Below are 18381 nucleotides of genomic sequence, written 5' to 3'. Positions count from 1 at the left end.
ACTGCAGGTTATGTCTTCACTCTTGGTTCTGGACCTATTACATGGGCTTGCAAGAAACAAAGTGCCATTTCTCTTTCTTCAGTAGAAGTAGAGTATCGTGGCACCATAGAAGCCAGTAAGGAAGCCCCGTGGCTTCGTCAGATCCTGTACAGTTTGGCTTTCAACAACAACATCTGACTACACTTTGGTGTGCTAATCAAAGTTTCATTCAACTATGCAAAGGTCCAGTCCAACATTAGTGCAGAAAGCACATTGAACTACACATGCCCTTCATCAGAAAGCTCATTCATGACCATGTTCTTAAAGTGCAATATTGCTCAATCGATGATCAAGTTGCAGACATATTTACAAAGGCTCTCACAGAGGCGAAGTTTACTAAACTTCGATTTATGGTTGGAGTTCAGGAAGTTGTCACTAAGGCGGGATAGGCTCTAATGCCTCTTTTCTTCTCCTATTGTGTCATATTTGTACATCCTTCAATCCTATCCCAAGTTATTCTTAAGGAGGGATGTTAGGATATTTTGACACATAGGAAATAGCTAAGTATAACTTGGTCTAGTGTATAGTTAGGTAAATTGTGTTTCTTTGGTATGTACTTTTTGTAACTTACAATCTGACGGTCACAATATGTTCTAGACATGAAGTGATTTGACGGTTCATTCTCTTCTCAGTATTACGAACACTTGATCTGTGGCTTAACAATCGATTGGTCCATGATCTCTATTTAAAGAGCATGGAGGGCCATTTGTAAGGTGGCTGTTCATGAGAGAAGCTTATGTCAATTTTCTTTCTTTTACATTAATAAATTCCCTGAAGTGGCCGCGTTGGCTGAGGTTGTGGATTGTTTCCCTCTTTGAGGGTTTTAACCACGTCAAGAATACTGGTGTACTAATCTGTGATCTGTTTGTGAGCGATGTCCTTTGATGTTCTATCTGAGGAACTTACCCTGTAAATTCCTACAATGTCCCTCCCTGGATGATGTCTACTAATTGTAGTTACACAGTCCAGTCACTAGCAGCCCAATACTTTCCTTATGTTTTTGTCCTACATGGTTTTTACTCCCGTTTATGATGCAAACTTATGGATACTAATTTTGGCTTACTTTTATAGGCTGATGGTAATTGAGTACTTGTTTTAGTTTCGGCCTTCAAGGTTTTCTCCACCCTTGCCATGTCTTGACTATTGAAAAAAAAAGAAAAAAGGTTCCTCATTATTATTTATAACATTTATTTATAATTATTTTTTTTCTTAATTTAAAGTTGACCCATAACCTTTTTATACATGGTTAATTAGGTAAACGTGTGCATTAGTAAGACATTCTTCGTGTTCATTAGTAAGACATTCTTCGTGTTGTAATAGTTGTTTTTGTTATATTTATGAAGCCTTTGGTTATATCAACCACATTAATATTTTTAATGTGGTTTTACTAGTATATATATAATCAATTTTCAATTATCTTATATTCTCAATAATAATAAATATTTCAACAATTTTAATTAATGTGAAAAAACAACAATCAATATTTTCTAGGTAGTAACCAAAAGCATGTACAAACAACTAATCTTGATATTTTTTTGCACCCATAGGCACATTCTACAACTCAATATGAGGGCCATGTTTGATTTCGTTCATGTTCAACCTGGAGTTGACACGTGTTCCTTAAAAAAAAATACTCTAAATAAAAAGACAATGTCTACTCTAATTAAAACATAAATGTAAATACATATTTTGTTAGCTTTAATTAAAAATATTATAAAAATCAATAATCCCACTATCATTGTGCTCACTTTCGTTAGCAATACAATTCAGTGGAAAGAAATATCATAAAAATATTTTACTTTCACTTTTTTAGACATAAATAAAGTATTGCAAAATCTATGTTAAATAACATAATTTTATATCAGATTTAAAAAGATAAAGTAACTAAAAGTTAAAATAATAATAATAATAAAAGCTATATTTATTTTATAAATATTTCAATATAAAACCTAAATAAACTATTTGAATATCCATAATTACCATAAAAGACATTTTCTTTATGAGATTGGGTGAGTAAACATAGTTAACCCCACCCAATCCTATCGTTGTATTTTCGTCCTTTGAGCCAATTATATTTTAACCAGCGAAACAAGTTTCGGGCAAGTTTTTGTAGAGTATTAAGGGATTTTCAATCTGCAATCAATGAATCGATGATACATTTTTATCATCGATTCATTGATTGCAGATTGAAAATCCCTTAATACTCTTATTGGGGACCCATTTGATCTGCTATATCTTCCTTTGCTTCTCCGCTTGAGGTTTGATGCCTCCATGTATTCCTGAACATTATATTTTCTTAATATAATATATATCGCTTTTCTCTCTGAAAAAAAATCAATGAATCGATGATACAGTGCCACCTGTCATTAGACTTTTTCTCTCCTTCTTTATTGTGTTCACCGCTGATCTGTAGAACTCCACCGTCTTCCACTTAAATATTTACCTCTTCTTTCTTTAGACTTGCCATGAATAAAACAAATAAATCCCGGGCTTGAAATAGCAACAAACCGGCCATATTGTGTTCGCCGCTGATCTGTAGAGCTCCACCGTTTTCCATCTCAATCTTTACCTCCTCTCTCTTCAGACTTGCCATGAATAAAACAGATAAATCCCGGGCTCGAAATAGCAACAAATCGGCCATTAATGACGAGAATAACAAAACCCCTGTAAATTGGTAGCAAGAAACATGATAATTACTTAGAAGATCAACTTTGAAGATGTGTGTGTCGAAAGTTTCCTTCCAGTTGAACTGAGTGTTAGTGTTGCCCATGACTGTTGCTTCGAAAGGGTCCCATAAATCCAACGATAATGGATCGAATATGCTGGATCTATTGCCGAAGAAACTAGGAATGAGAGACATGTTTGCAATGAATATCGATTCTAAACTTACTAATTTGAAACCTTTCCAGACTTGCACACCTCTATCGAAGAAAGGACTTTCATCTCTACATGAAGTCTGCATGATGAGTATCATAGTGGACAACCAATCATTTCAGATTCAGGAATTTAACATGCCGGGTATATAATTCTCATATCTTATTGCCATCAATCTGGTATGCATCTGGCCCCTACAATTTAGAATTTCTTTTTTAGATGATTTTGTAGTTGCCATCAATCTGGTATGCATCTGGCCCCTACAATTTAGAATTTTTTTTTAAGATGATTTTTCTACAATATCCCGCCATGTCTGTCTGATTGATGCCACATATTTTGCTTGATCTGATGCTGAACATTATGTACGCCCTGATGAAGGTCTGTTAGTCTCGGCATTACTTTGAATATCCCATAGACTTTGGCTTGATTTGCATATTTCAGCTTATCATGCAATCTCCATATAATCTGATGTTGTACTTCTTTTCTGCCATATAGAATTTTAATGGAAATATAGCTTTTTTCGTGCTGGAAAAAAATTAAGTGACAATTTATAATAGCAGCGGGAGATGGGTAGAATGTTCAAGAACGAAGATGTTTCTCAATTATTCGAATCATTTGCCACATAATTGCTTAAAGGGACTTTTCAAATGTTCGAATCGCCTCCACCATATTGTTCTAGGGACTTCCATTGCACAATTACAAACTTATTTGCCCTCTTAACCGATTGGCCAGGAGCCTTCAGTTACAAAACTGTTTGTTCACTTTATAAAATTTGTGGAAATCATGATTCAGTTTACCCAATTGTTCTAGGGGTTTCTTAGCACAACTACAAATCCGTTTTCCTTCATTATAAATTTGAGTGGAAATCAGGATTCCATATAAATCAGAAACCATGAAATTTTGTTGAGAAATGGTGCTTTCGCTATTAATTTAAAATATAGAATTTTATTAATATTGATTTTTTAAACAAATAATAATATACTTAAAAATATAAAATTTTATTAATATTGGTTTTTAAAATTTACTTGTAAATTCTCCCACTTCTCAGAAATACACGACATTTCTATAAAGTTGAGAAGGTGAAATCGAGAGTTACGAATGAGATCTACTTTCAGAAATGAGCTGACAACATGATAAGGTGAAACTGAGTGGAAATAAATTGAGAAACTCAACACCTTAAAGTCAATCCATCCAGAAATTAGTTAAAGTGTTTATTTATTATAAAATCGTATTTATTATTTATTTCTTATCCATCCAGAATATTGTGTCAAACACAATCTATGCTTCTCGTATGTGGGAAGAAATGCTTGCCAAAATATCCTTTTTGTGAAAGACTTTTATCTATGAAAATTTACCTTAAAAGCATTCGAGTGTGTTTTAATTTATGCACTGTTATCAGTATCATAACCAAAACATGTATATTCATTAATTAGTATTCCATAGGGACATGTCTGCATTTCATGCATCCCTCCACCCCAGGGAGTGGAACGTCTGAAGATGTCTCAAGGCGTCACTGGAATGTAGGAGATAGAAATTTTTCCATCCCCAGGATGTCCCACTGTCTCCATAGGATGTCCCAACACATTGCCAGGTGATTGGGTGATGCCATGGTACCCTCAACAGAAATGGGGAGTGCCACTACATGTTTTAACAGTTTAAGGGTTTTGTATAACACCACTTTTTATCGCATCTTCCTGGAAAATACCAATTGTCATGCAATTTCAACAAATTCTAGGATATGGCAGGATGTCAGATATTGGCTTAAGTACCAATATGTGCTTTCAATTTGCAAAAATTGTCCACGAAAAAGTCCAAAACTTGAACAATCTCATAGAAATCAATTTCCAAGAGGCTGTTGTAAGCTTTCAATGTGCAAAAATTGTCCACGAAAAAGTCCAAAACTTCAACAATCTCATAGAAATCAATTTCTAAGAGGGTGTTGTAAACTTCAAAAATCGCGTTGTATAAATACAATAGAAAACGGTTCCAAATTAGTACATTTTGCACACAATTAAAACTTTTTACTTCTTTCTTCTTTTCTTTTTTTCAGTAGAGAAGAAGCAAGGCATAACTGTATATAGAATCTATTTTCTAAGATTATCACCATATTTATGTCATCGAATTTGAACCTAGGTGGGGAGGTTATCATTAAACCCTCCCAACAACCTGGGCTATACATCATTGACACACAATTAAAACTTAAGTACATAAGTTTCCTCATATTTTCTAGAACCCAAACACAAACCTTGGAAAACCATAGATGCTAACCAGAATATCAGTTATGGGACACCAATTCAGTGAGAAATATGTAAAGATATTAACAAGATGGACGCCATGGGCATCCAGTTCAATAATTTCAGTTTTTGGACACCAATTCTGTGAGAAATATGTAGCCCAATATGGAACAGGGATATTGAACCCAACAAAGTCAAGGTCCAACCCTCACATTTTGAAGACCAATTAAAATATTAGAAGTTTTATTAATTTTCTGAGATCTCTCCAGCGATTCCAAAACTCCCAATACCCAAACGTCAGTGAAACATAGAAATAACAAATGGGTACCCATTTACTAACTACAATTTTAGATAAACATCTTGTTTGAAAAATGCATGAAGGCTACTTTTGAGGTCATCAAGTTGATAGTTACACTGTAATAGTTTATAAAAAAATAATTTATTTATTCTATCTTCATTTACTAAAAGAAGACCCTCCAAAAGGTTATATGTTTCAACTTCATAATTTGTGAAATTATTTAAACCTCAAATGAAGTTGTTTTTAGATATCTCTTGAAATAAAGAATAATCTTCCAATCCCATTACCCTTGTACCTTTATATATATATCCAATTTTAACAAACTCACACATAAGCACACACAAATAATTCTTTCTCAATTTTTTTAAAATTAAATTTAAGATGTTTATTATATTAAAAATTAATAAAGTATATTTACACTTTAGATATATTTAACATATTTATAATATTAGGAAGGGTTTGTTTGGAGTTGAGGGTTGTTGCAACAAGGTTGTATGAGAATGTTATTGCCAAGTTTAGGACCACTAAGGGTTAGTAAGAAGAAATTAATTGTGATATCAGACTCAAGCAAGAGTGTCCCTTGTCCCTTACCCTTTTTGGCATACACATTGATAAGTTTGTAACAATTGTTTTTCTATAACACCTAATGCATGTAACCCAATTGTGTATATTACAGATGTATATATATTTATATATTTATGTGGAAAATAAATTGATGGTTGGATGAAGGGAGGGACACATAGATCCAAAGATCTGAGGGGAGGGCTACAGTGTGCCTTTTGTGGTGCATATGGTATGTCTATGGATTGCTTGTGGCATGCTGAGAACAAGGCCATACAATCACATTGAATTTCCTTAATTCCAACTGCACTATGACCAATCAACATTGTAAGCATTGAAGAAGATTGAATGGGGCTGCATGGAAGGGGGGAGATGCCCACCCATGTATCCTCCTCAGGCATCAAAACAATGGAATGACTTCCTTGGGAAGAAAACAGAATACAAGAGAAGTTTAGCAAGGAGGAACAACCTTTAGAGAAGGAGAGTAGTCACATACAGGGCGTGTGTGAGAGAAGCCTTGCAAAGAGAGAGAGAGAAAGATGTTGTCAAAGCTAAGTTGAACAATTGAGAGAGAGATAGAGAATCTTAGCGAGGAGGCATGACCTTTAAATAAGGAGAGTAGTCGCATAACATGGCGTGTGTGAGAGAAGCCTTGTAGAGAGAGAGAGAGAGAGAGAGAGAGAGAGAGAGAGAAAGGCGTTTCCAAAGCTAAGTTGAAGAATTGAGTTGGATTGGAAGGTCTAAGTGCCAATGTTTAGAAGCCTAGGGTGTTATTCTTCGCATCTCGTGTATTAAGGCTACTAGAGAGTGAGTCTAAACCTAAAAGGTTAAAGGGAAGCTCAAGATGCTTGAACTACATGGTGCTTGTCGTTGTCTAATGAAACACTTGACAGGGAAATCTCATCACTACGGTGCTTGCTAACAAAGTTGTAGAACCACATGTGTAGTGACTATAGGTCCCTATAGTGCTTGCTCAGGAAGAACAATTATGAAACCAATTAATTAGTAATTTAACATTAAAATGAGATTGGGGTTCAATAAGATTTAACGGTACATGTGACACTGCATGGATGAATCTTAAATTTATGATTGGAACTCAATAAGATTTATCAATGAATATGAGTTTGTGGGTGCCCATGGTTTTGAATGTGCACCGTTATAATTTAATTGCGTGTGCGGCATGCCAAAATTTATATTTGGGGCTTATTTATCTAGATATTTCTGGCTTCTCAAGAATTTAGAAATATTAACATGCACTAAGTTGGGGTATTTAGGGTTTGATACTTAAGTTTACATTGAATTCAATATGTGGTAATGGCTGCACATAGACTAATATTATTCTCAACTCATTTTTCGGCTTCTGAAGAGGCTTTTATTCATTGGTTTCGTTTATGTTCTCAATATTCTCATATTTTTCTTTGACCTAACTGTAGCAGACTGGTTTGCATGTTTCCTTGCATTCATGCCTAGTGCAAGCGCCTTGCTACATATTGCATAACCTTCCACCTTCCCCACTGCTCCTTTCTGTGTTCTTTTGCACACTCTTGGTGCAATTGCTAGTAACCAATAGACTTCAATACGAACTTCATATATATAGAAAAAAAATATCCATGTTGACCATATTAAAATATTTTAATGTTTAAAAAGAAAAAAGATTAAAAATAAAATAATTTAATTAATTCATTGAATTCTTAATATAAAATTAATAATGTAATATTGAATTTTTTTTAATAATAATAAAAATATTTGAGTCATAAATAAAAGATTTTACTATATAAAGTTAAAGACATAGTCTAACTTATAGACCAAATGACCGACATTTTTTCAAAACTTGAGTTTAAGTTGTTTAATTTGTAAAATTCCAATGCATTAGGGTTTTTAGTGTTATCAATTTATTTATGCATTCAAAAATGTATTTTAAATAACAAAAAATCACATTTATGTTAGAAATTGTATATCGAGATTTTGGTGAAAAAGACTAATTCTTCTATAAGTTAGACGAAGGCTAAAGTTAAATAATATTGATATGTATTTAAAAATATATTAACAATTACGTATATTTTTTTGTTAAAACCACATTTTTAATGCATAAATAGATTCAGCACTCTGAAAACTCCTGAGACACTCCAATTATGCGGATTAAACAATTTAAACTAAAATTTTTAAAAATCTCAATCAAATTTTAATTAAAAATAAAAATATAAAGTTTCTAAAAAATTATACAATGTTATAATGCATTTATAATTTCTTTTTAATTTAACTATAGATAAATAAAATATAAAAAATTTGTTATTAGTTTGTTATTTTGAATTGATTTTTTTCACCAAATTAAAAATGAGTTTAAGTGAGAACAATGTAATATTGGATCGCAAAAAATTATACTTAATTGTTGTTACCAAAATTGTAAGATATTCAATTGAGTAAATATTCTATTTCAAGCGCAATCAATCTCCATACAATTTAACCCTCTGCGAGGATAAAGATTAAATGCTTTAAATAATTTATGATATGCATACAACTACGAGTATTTTGTACTCATCAACATCCAACTTTCAGGACACTGAAACATGGATATAAACTTTTATAAATTTCCTAAAGCGGTTTCCGCATTTCCCGTAGATACTGTAGTTGTAATCAATTATGATATCACTTCTTAAAGCATCATGCTCATGTCATATTGGGACAATGAATATAGATGTTTCCAACTTTTTTGACTTTCCTCTAATAATTATTACGAATATCAAAATTTTTTATTATTCAAATCAATTGATTTACCAGCTTCAAAACCTTTAAATTATTTAAATTAAAATTTTCAATAACTGAAATACACAATTTCCAATCATACCAAGGAAAAAAGGGAAAATGTTACAATTTTAAAATTCCCCTTTCGAAAATATTCTCGAAAGACCATATGAAGAAGTCGTCTACGGAAGTAGTAAATATTAACAAAGTGAGTAACGATTGATATTGAAGGTCTACAAATTTTATTTATTATCTTTTTGTGGAAATATATGGTATGTTTATAGAAGCTTGAAGGTTGAATAGTTGTCATCCGACACTGCTCATGCCAAGTGGCAAGAACGTTTTGGCTGGGCCAGGAAGTGGTCCCACATTCCAACTGAGTCCACGTGTTCCCCACGTGAATCCGAAAAGCCAGATTTGTCTGCTTCGTCATCTCACGAGATCAAACGTCTTGGAAGTTCCAGAGATCTGTCCATATGTACCTCTCCTCCTCCTCACTGGGAAGGAACTCCAACGCCGACACCTCGTCAGTTGACGGGAATATTTCCGAATTTGGAATCCCGGCGCCGTCAGATCCCGCCAGCATCGACCACCACAGCGCCAAGTCCTGCCTCTCCTCACATATCTGAAAGTTGTCTCCGGCCAACTCCATTTCCGAAACCGAAGACGACTGCCGGGGGGACCCTACGAAAGAGGGAAAATTGGAAGGGGCTTGGCCCAAGGCATATTCGGCGGCGGCATGCTGAATTTGCTCACGGGAAAGGGGAGACGCAGTCGGAATGTCGGGCACAGAAAAGTTGAATTCGGCATTGCGCCCTCTCAGACAATACACTGCGGCGTCGTAAGCGCGGGCAGCCTGCTCGGGGGTAGTGTATGAGCCGAGCCAGATCTTTTTTCTGGATCTGGGCACCCGGATTTCAGATACCCAGGTCCCCCCTTTTCGCAGTCGGATTCCCTTAAATTGGCGGGAACCGCGATCTTCGCGTGGCAGAGAAATGGCATTGTCAAGTTCCTGCCCGGGAAAAATCTCCATATTTGGCAATTTACAGAAACTCTGAAGCCAAAATAGTGATATTTCACGGCGGGAGTCAGTGAAGTGAGGCCATGAAATGCAAAGGCCGGGGGGTGAGGGAATTAAAGACGTGGATGCGTAGATATATAGGAGCAGTCAGAGGAGTGAAAACGCTGGAAGCGCGTATGGTCAGTGTTTTGTGAGGCGATCTGAAGAAGATGTGAGGGGAGAAGTGCGAGAGTGAGATGGACTTCCTATAAACGAGTAATTCAACTGAAGACTGGATTTTGGTTATTGAAAAATCCAAAGAGACGTACTCGTCCGTCCATGCTTCACCCGTGGGGCATTAAAAGCCGTTCTTTTCGTAAGGTAGGACGTTTGCGCGTCCTATACAGAGTAAACAGTAGCCTACAAAGGCAATTCTATTAATGAGTAGGCGCCTTTTATGTTTGCGAGGGGGCCGGAGTGGGGTTACCAGTGGTGTACGTACTAGAAGTATTTGTGGGGAACTTTCGCTATCATACTTATTACTCACTGAGACATTGTCTTGCTTTGTAAATCGACAGTCCGATTGTTAGTCTTATACCTCCTAATATGCAGTTTATTTATGCATGTTGATAGCGGGTTACATGGTAATCATTTATAGTCCAAAGATTATTTTCAATTATTTTTTTAAATTTTAAAAACATTTTATAAAGTTTTTTATTGAAAAAATAATTATTAAACTGAATATTTTGAATTTTCTTTTTGAAATTTGAATTTATATTTTCTTGATATAGATGAAATTCATAAAATTTGTCAGAAATAAAAATTATTTGAAAAAAAAAAAAAAATCTTTTTTTTTTTAATCTATCTATTAAGTGTCATAATAGTATAGATATCAAATCTCAATATTTATGAAAAAGAACGCACATATAAATTTCAATATTAATGTAAATTTCATTATTTATAAAAATTAAAAATCAAAAATCAAAAAATTTATATTTGCCACCAAGTGTCATAATAATATACTCATCAAATCTCAATATTTATGAAAAATGATTTCCAAATAAGTGTGAAAATTTTATTTCTAAGTATATCAAATTCATATGTGACTTTTTATTTAATGTGTAACTTTTGAAAATAACTTACAAAGTTTACTTAAGTTTTTGAAAAAATTTACAATCAAATTTTTATTTTATAATAATTTTTTTAGTGGTTATATATATATGTTCACTTCTATATATAATATTAACATATACAATCCACTTAATATAAAATACATCTAAATTTATTATGTTACTACTCAAATAAAATATTCTTAAATTATAATGAGAAATTTTTAACAAAATCTTTTTTAAGCCTCACCTCCCCTCCGTTATGAATTTTTATAGCTCTTTGGTATGCCCCTAAGTCAACATGTCTTTTCAAAATCAATTGTGTACCTTTAATATTAAATAATATTTTTCTTTGGAACATTTTTATCTATTAAAGATTGATTTTATGATATTAAATGTTTTTCTTTCAAATATTTTTATAATATTAAATGTTTTTTTTTCAAATATTTTTACCTACCTTTAATAGCTAGCTTGATTTTATAGACAACTTGTGTAGGAGTCATATATGCCTTTGAAATATCGGGTTGTGAAAGAATGCAAGGCAAAGACTTATAAGCATTTGCAAGCATTTGTAGATGCATTAGTTATTTAATAATATAGACAAAAAAAAAAAAAACGAGTTGATGTCATTTGTTGTGGAAATTTTTGTTATAAATGATTTTGATGCAAAATAGAAATTTCACTGTTTTAACTAAACACTTATTGAATCTTAACTTTTTGAATTCAACTATAAAAATCTCCCTACTTAAAAACTTTAACAATTTTATTTTTTTTGATATATCAAAAATTTGAAACACAAACCTAATTTCAAAAGTTGAAGAAGATCTAAACTATTATAATGTCACCTCAAATGGAACCTTACAAATCACAAGTTTTAATAATTAAATTTTTTTAGAATATTTATGCATGGGCATGAGGGGAATTTTTATCTTAGATATAATAACTTTTGCTATCAATTATATTTAAATAAGAAACAGATACTAAACAACAACATTGCATATTACACTTGTTTATGTTTGAAATATGACATGCATATTATTTATAAAATAATCACAAATGGTATCAAATAGCATGCAAATCATAAAAATCATATTCTTTTTCTATTGTAATCTTTTTCAAATAGTTTCATATATATTTTTCTTTATTTTTAAATTACATAAGGTACAAAATAAAATTGATTCAAATCATATTCTTCGTCTTCTTTTTTTCCAATTATTTTAAATATTTATTTATTTAAAAAATAAATATTTTTAAATAACATAGGTTACAAAATGAAATTCAAATCTTATTCCTAAGCCTAGATTTCATTTTTTATAAGTAACATGGTCTAATTTAATTTGTTAGATTGAGATAAATTGAAGATTTGAACTTTTTAGAAAACTTTAAATTTGCAAAAAAAAAAAAAATAGGTAAATTATGCAAATACATAAATGTATATTCTTTCATTAAAAGGGAAAAAATATATATAAACTCTAAGAGTATGATCTTGTCTTTAATTATAGGAAATTCAAAAATTGCAGGGAAAGTTTTTTTTTAAACAAATGAGTAAAGTGATTCTATCTAACACCTCAAATTTGATGGCAACAAAGTTGAGGTGTCATGTACTTTGGTATTTTCTTTTAACTCCTCCATATATATATATGACAAATCCTCTTTCCTCATTTTAGAATGTATATTCACCTAAATGCACTCGGTCATTTATGGAAAGACATATGGCCAGATCATTGAGATATGGCCAAAACCAAAATTTTCATAGAAGTGTATTTAGATTATGCGAAACATTTCACTCCACTCCACTTCCATACATGCATGAAAATCATTTCCGAGGTTATCATTATTTAATTGTTGAATGTAGAAATATATTTTAACTAATGCACACCCAATCCACTTTTCCCTCTCAGAAAATTGCAACCTCAAAATATCTAAAACTTCATCCCTTACCCCCACCAAAAAAAAATCCATTGACAAAACCCATGTTTGGTGACAAGAATGAGAAGGATCCTGACAAAAGTGCACATTTATGAATAGGTTGTGACTAGAATGAAAAGGATCCAATATTTGCAAATGATTTTACTTACATATTTTAGAAAATATGAAAAGAGAAGCAAGTAGCAATTGTTGTGGTCCCAATAACATTGCAAGGAACACCATCACATATCAATAAGCACAATTAATGCAAATGTCTTTAATTGTTTTCTATTCTTTAATTATGAAAATAACATACCTTCATTTCTGCTAAAAGGGATAGGATAGTTTTGTAGGTTAAAAGTTGTAGTATCACAATAGGTAATAACAAGAGTTATTTCCTCAATATGTGTGTGTGAGAGAGAGTGCATTTAAGGTCTTCCATGACATAGACCTTCTAATTTATAGGCATATAAATGGAAATTTGGTTACCCTCCACAACTAGAAAATGAACCTCATGACTATGAAATTAAACTATAGCATCTAGAAGTGATGATGTCGATCTTACTTCCCTTGAATGCACACATTTTTATTTATGTTTCTCCCACCCATTTATTTCCCATGAACACAATAATGAACACAACATTGATTTTAATAGTAAATTTATTTGATATCTTTTCTACTATACCATTAAATTTTATTCTTAGAATAATGAGGCCTTCAAATGTTGACAATTAAGTAAGAATTCCTAATTTTGTCTTTTGACAAATTGCCACCTAAAAACTATAAGTATCAATTAAAAAATTTGTGCTTTTATACTCCTTTTTAAGCTAAACATTTTAATAAAAATTTGTGAATGGATACACATTTTTCCTAAAACGTTTCCAAATTGTTTTAGACATTAATCCAAATGGGAAACCAAAACATATCGAAGACAACCATGATACATTTTGCTGAAGATTTAATCTGGTCTCGGGTATATAGAATGAACATGAATATTGTTTGGGTGGCTAAAATTCCTTCACATCGAGTTTCTAGCTTTAAGAGGAAAATAAATGAATTCAAAAGCTCCTTGTACCGTCACTTGTAAAAGAAACAAACCCCAAGTTCAAGGGTTAGCGTTGCATTATGATATGAGTTATAAGTATTTAAAAAGTGAATTATTTAGATGTTGGAATCAATAATGCTTTATCACTTCTCACATGTATTGACATTTCAAATTTTCTTATGAAAATATGTTCACATAGGGTCCAGAGGACAAGAAAGGAGAACATACAATTAAAGGAGGGTTTTTATTTATTAATAAGAGGAGATTCCAAAGACATTTCATTGTAAAGGTTAATGATCATGAAGATGGGGAAGTATGGACCTATCATGGCTAACATAATGCTTTGGCTGGTGCTATGTCTTTACGTAAAATAAGGAATTTAAGGGACATGGTTTCAAGTATAAAGTTGTTTTTTGGAAGTGCCAAATGACTAAGTGTGTAAAATTCACATTAAGAAATGTGTTGACATAAATGTGACAGTTAAAGATAGGGAATTATTTTTGTGTTGAAAAGATATTGTCAATATTAAAATTGTATGATGAAAATAAACTACCAATTACACAAAAATGATAAATGAGCGTTAACCTTTGGTATCAAAAAAAAGAAATTTTTTCTTTTTATCGAAAACCTAGTGGTGAATAAGTCTCTTTTAGAGTTAAAATAGAAACAAAATAGATGTTTCGGACCATGGTCAAGTTATCTCATAATAACTTAATAACCCTAGATTCAATAAAAATAAATATAACATTTTCAATGATTAATTAAATACAACGATTTAAATTATATAAATTTAATATGATTAATAATCCAAATTTAATTTCATATTTATTTTAAATATAATAATATTAGTTATACATACTTGTGACTTTTTGATGAGCAACAAAAGTAAAATACGAATTATATAACTAGTAATGCCATATAATACATAACACGGACATTACAATATAATTAAAACACTATATACATAAATATTACTTATTTTTTTTATTTTTAATAATGTGAAAACTTATTACTTTACATATGGTGTATATTTTTAATAATACCTAAATTCTTTAATTACCCAAAACATCATATTAACAGGATAATGAAAAATAATTAATTAAAACACCTTACACAAAAATATTACTAACTTTTCTATTTTTAATAATGTGAAAACCTTATTACTTTACATTTGGTCTATATTTTTAATAATACCTAAATTCTTTAATTACACAAACCATCATATAAACATCAAAATGAAAAAAATTACTCATCGTACCATAGAAATATACACATTCATTAGATCATACATCTAGTTTATGATGTGTAAACTTGTAATAAAACCATCATATAAACATCATAATGAAAAAGAATTACTCATCGTAACATAAAAATATACACATTCATTAGATCATACATCTAGTTTATGATATGTAAACTTGTAATAAAAGTTTATTTAAGAAAAAATCAAATTAATAATATAAAAGACTCAAAAGTAAAAAGGTTATGATCCAATAATTCGAAGTACGATTTATCAACCATTGGTTTTTAAACAATAGTATATGATCCAATAATTCGATATCTCTTTTACTAAAGTACGATTTATCAACCATTAGTTTTCAAAGAAAATTCCAATATATTGCCGAATAAAAAAAATAATACTACTAAAATTATATCAAAAATTTTAGAAAAAAATAAAAATTATTATGGAGAAATTAAAAATATTTATGCATTACATAATATTATAATGGGATAAATTAAACTATATAGTATTATAATATTATAATGGGATAAATTAAACTATATAGTATTACAATGGGATAAATTAAATTAAATTTGTTCGATGGTTTATTTTAGGATACTGTTTCTTACATTTAATTTTAATTATCAAAAATGTTATTTTCACAATATTTTAAAATATTTTTAATAGTATTCACAAATAAAAAATTGTGATTTATTTTCTATATAATTATTCTTTTTTAATTAACTTGATCGATTATAAAAATGTCATATAAACAAGTGTTATTGAAACCAGTCATGGTTGTCTAGACATAGGGCATTGATACTAAGTATTGACCAATGATATTATAAGAAAACCTATTTACATTAAAAATATCCATGATAAAGTGGGGCTAAATTTCCATAGTTAACCATTTTATTACATTTTTTTAATGTATATATGGTTAGTTATATATTAATTCTATTTATTAGCAATAATATAAAATAAAGTTATAATTTAGTTAATTATTATGATTTTTTAATTTTAACAATGTGAGATGTATTATGAAGTGAGCATTTTGAGACTTATCATAGATTGATGCTTATAGACATTTATCGTCCATTTAGTTTATATGACTGTGCTAATAACTATTTCAAAATAGTATTGTAATATTGCAATGTCCTAAATTAAAGAACAATTTCAAAGTATGTATTTAGGGAGATAAGCATGCCTATGTTTTCATAATCTAAATTTAATTATTAATAATTATTAGGTGAATGGTAAAGATTTAACTTTTGTAAAATATTCTATAATATTCTTAATAGTAGTCATATATCAAAAGTTGAAATTTATTTCAAAAGTAATTATGTCATTTTTTTTACTTCAATTAATTACTTAAAAAATGCCAAAAAAACGTTTATCATTTCAGCAACATAAATTAACTCATATTTTTTAAACATATCTTTTTGATAAAGTAAAAATAAATTTATATAATTAAAAATAACATTTACCAACTATTTAATTTATATAACTAACCTAATTAATAAACATGTTACTACACTTATTCAATACATACTACAAATATATTAAAAATACATAATACAAATATATTAAAAATATACTTTTTTTTAATAGAGAATGTATTTAAAGTCTCGTCTTTTAGATTTGAGAGAAGTGCAAGAGTGAGACTGACCGTGTATGAACGAGTAATTCAAAGGAAAATGGCCTCTGGAGATTGAAAACGCGAAAGAGATGTATTTGTCCATGCTGCACCGGTGGGCCATTAAAACCCACCGGTCTTTTCGTAAGGTATGGCATCTGCGCAACCTGTCGAGAGTAAATAATAGTGTACAGAGGGACTTCTTTGTTTTATGTTCGCGGAGGGAGGGTGGGATACCGGTGGGGTAAGTACTTTCAAGTATTTTGAGGGGAACTTTCGCTTGTCCCACTTTACCTTTCTACGCCGCGTACAATAGCGCTATCATACTTACTGAGACGCTCTCTTACTTTGTCAATCGACAGTAATTGTCTGAGCAAAAGCTGCTGTCTGATTCATATTTTTTATATTTGAAATCTGACCTGCATATTTTTTTTATATTTGAAATCGCACATGCATATTCTTTATAAAATAAACAAATCGTACAAAATAGCATGAAAACCATATTCCTGTCTTCCTTTTAATCTTTTTCAAAACATTATATATATATATTTAGATTAAATAAGGTCCAAAATACGATTGATTCAAATCGTATTTCTGGTTTTTTTTTTCAATTATTTTAAATATTATTTATTTAAAAAAAATATTTTAAAATAATCTAAGTTACAAAATGAAATTCAAATTTTATTTTTAAAGGCAGTTCTCATTTTTATTAAAGTAACATTGAAGTAATATGAGAAAAAAAAATGACAATTATGAATTAATGTGAGGATACAAAGGTGCCAAATGCCAAAGTAAAAACGGGTAGGCATGTCTAACATGTGAGGGTAAGTTGATAGACTGGATGATTGGTAGTTACATGGACTGACAGTGTTGAGATATTGGGAGTGAGAGAGAACTGGCGTCCACCAGCAGGAACATCCGACCAATCACAGTCGACTGAGCGCCTGGAGCGAGGCAAACCAGCGTCCACCAGCAGGAACATCCGACCAATGACGGTCGACTCCTCGGCCCCTTAAACCATCTTTCTCTCATCGTTTCGACAACCTGATAGAGAATTCGCCACGTCTCAGGCCTCGCCCATCAACAGCCTATATCCACACCTATCACTAGCCTTTCGCCACTGCATGAAGGATTTATGGCCCATGCTCCACGTTGAGGCTCTGCTACATATCACACGCAGAAAGACCATGCATGCATGTGCTTGGTAGGGAGGACAAATGGTCGATGTAGTGTCTTTCCCATAAGGGCCTTTCTTCCTCCCTGCGTCTGGTCTGGGGAGGTTCTCGCTTGTAATCCCTCGCCTTTAGTCTGAATATCATCCTTCTGCATAGTGTTAGACACAATGCTCTCCCTCGCTTGCTGATGGAATGGTGATGCTTGGCGCATGCGGTCTCCGGCGCTCTCGCTCGTGGTGGATGCTCTCTGTAAAGGTTAGTACCCTGCTTCCTAATTTGTAAGTTTCCACTTCCTAAACACGTATCAAGGCTCATATTATGGAATCATAGAAAACATTGACTTTTATGGCTTTATTTCCATGAATGCTCATATATAGAATCGAATATCTTTCTTTCTGGTCAATTACGTTTAGGAATCTAAAAAACATGAAGGTTTTTTAGTCTGTATCATCCCTTGAATCCTCTTTCAAGATGTTTAAGGAATTTTTACAAAAACTCAGGAAGTTCATAGTAGTCTACAAACCATGCATAGACATAA

General features: G+C 31.4%; 1 protein-coding gene across 1 annotated transcript; it reads right to left on the bottom strand.

The window, feature by feature from the left end:
* Nucleotides 1-8967: 8967 nt before the first annotated feature.
* On the bottom strand, nucleotides 8968-9891 carry LOC149176193 (ethylene-responsive transcription factor ERF037-like). The gene has a single exon (XM_089423053.1). The coding sequence runs from the start codon at nucleotides 9779-9781 to the stop codon at nucleotides 9191-9193; it is 591 nt and encodes a 196-aa protein (XP_089279179.1). The 5' UTR covers nucleotides 9782-9891; the 3' UTR covers nucleotides 8968-9190.
* Nucleotides 9892-18381: the final 8490 nt, after the last annotated feature.

Source organism: Pinus tabuliformis, chromosome 4_1 (assembly GCF_031772625.1).
Source record: "Pinus tabuliformis cultivar Carrire ecotype Pingquan chromosome 4_1, CPIR1, whole genome shotgun sequence".
NCBI classification, from domain to species: domain Eukaryota; kingdom Viridiplantae; phylum Streptophyta; class Pinopsida; order Pinales; family Pinaceae; genus Pinus; species Pinus tabuliformis.
Note: the sequence above shows the minus strand (reverse complement) of the source record. Positions and strands in the feature narration are given on the sequence as shown.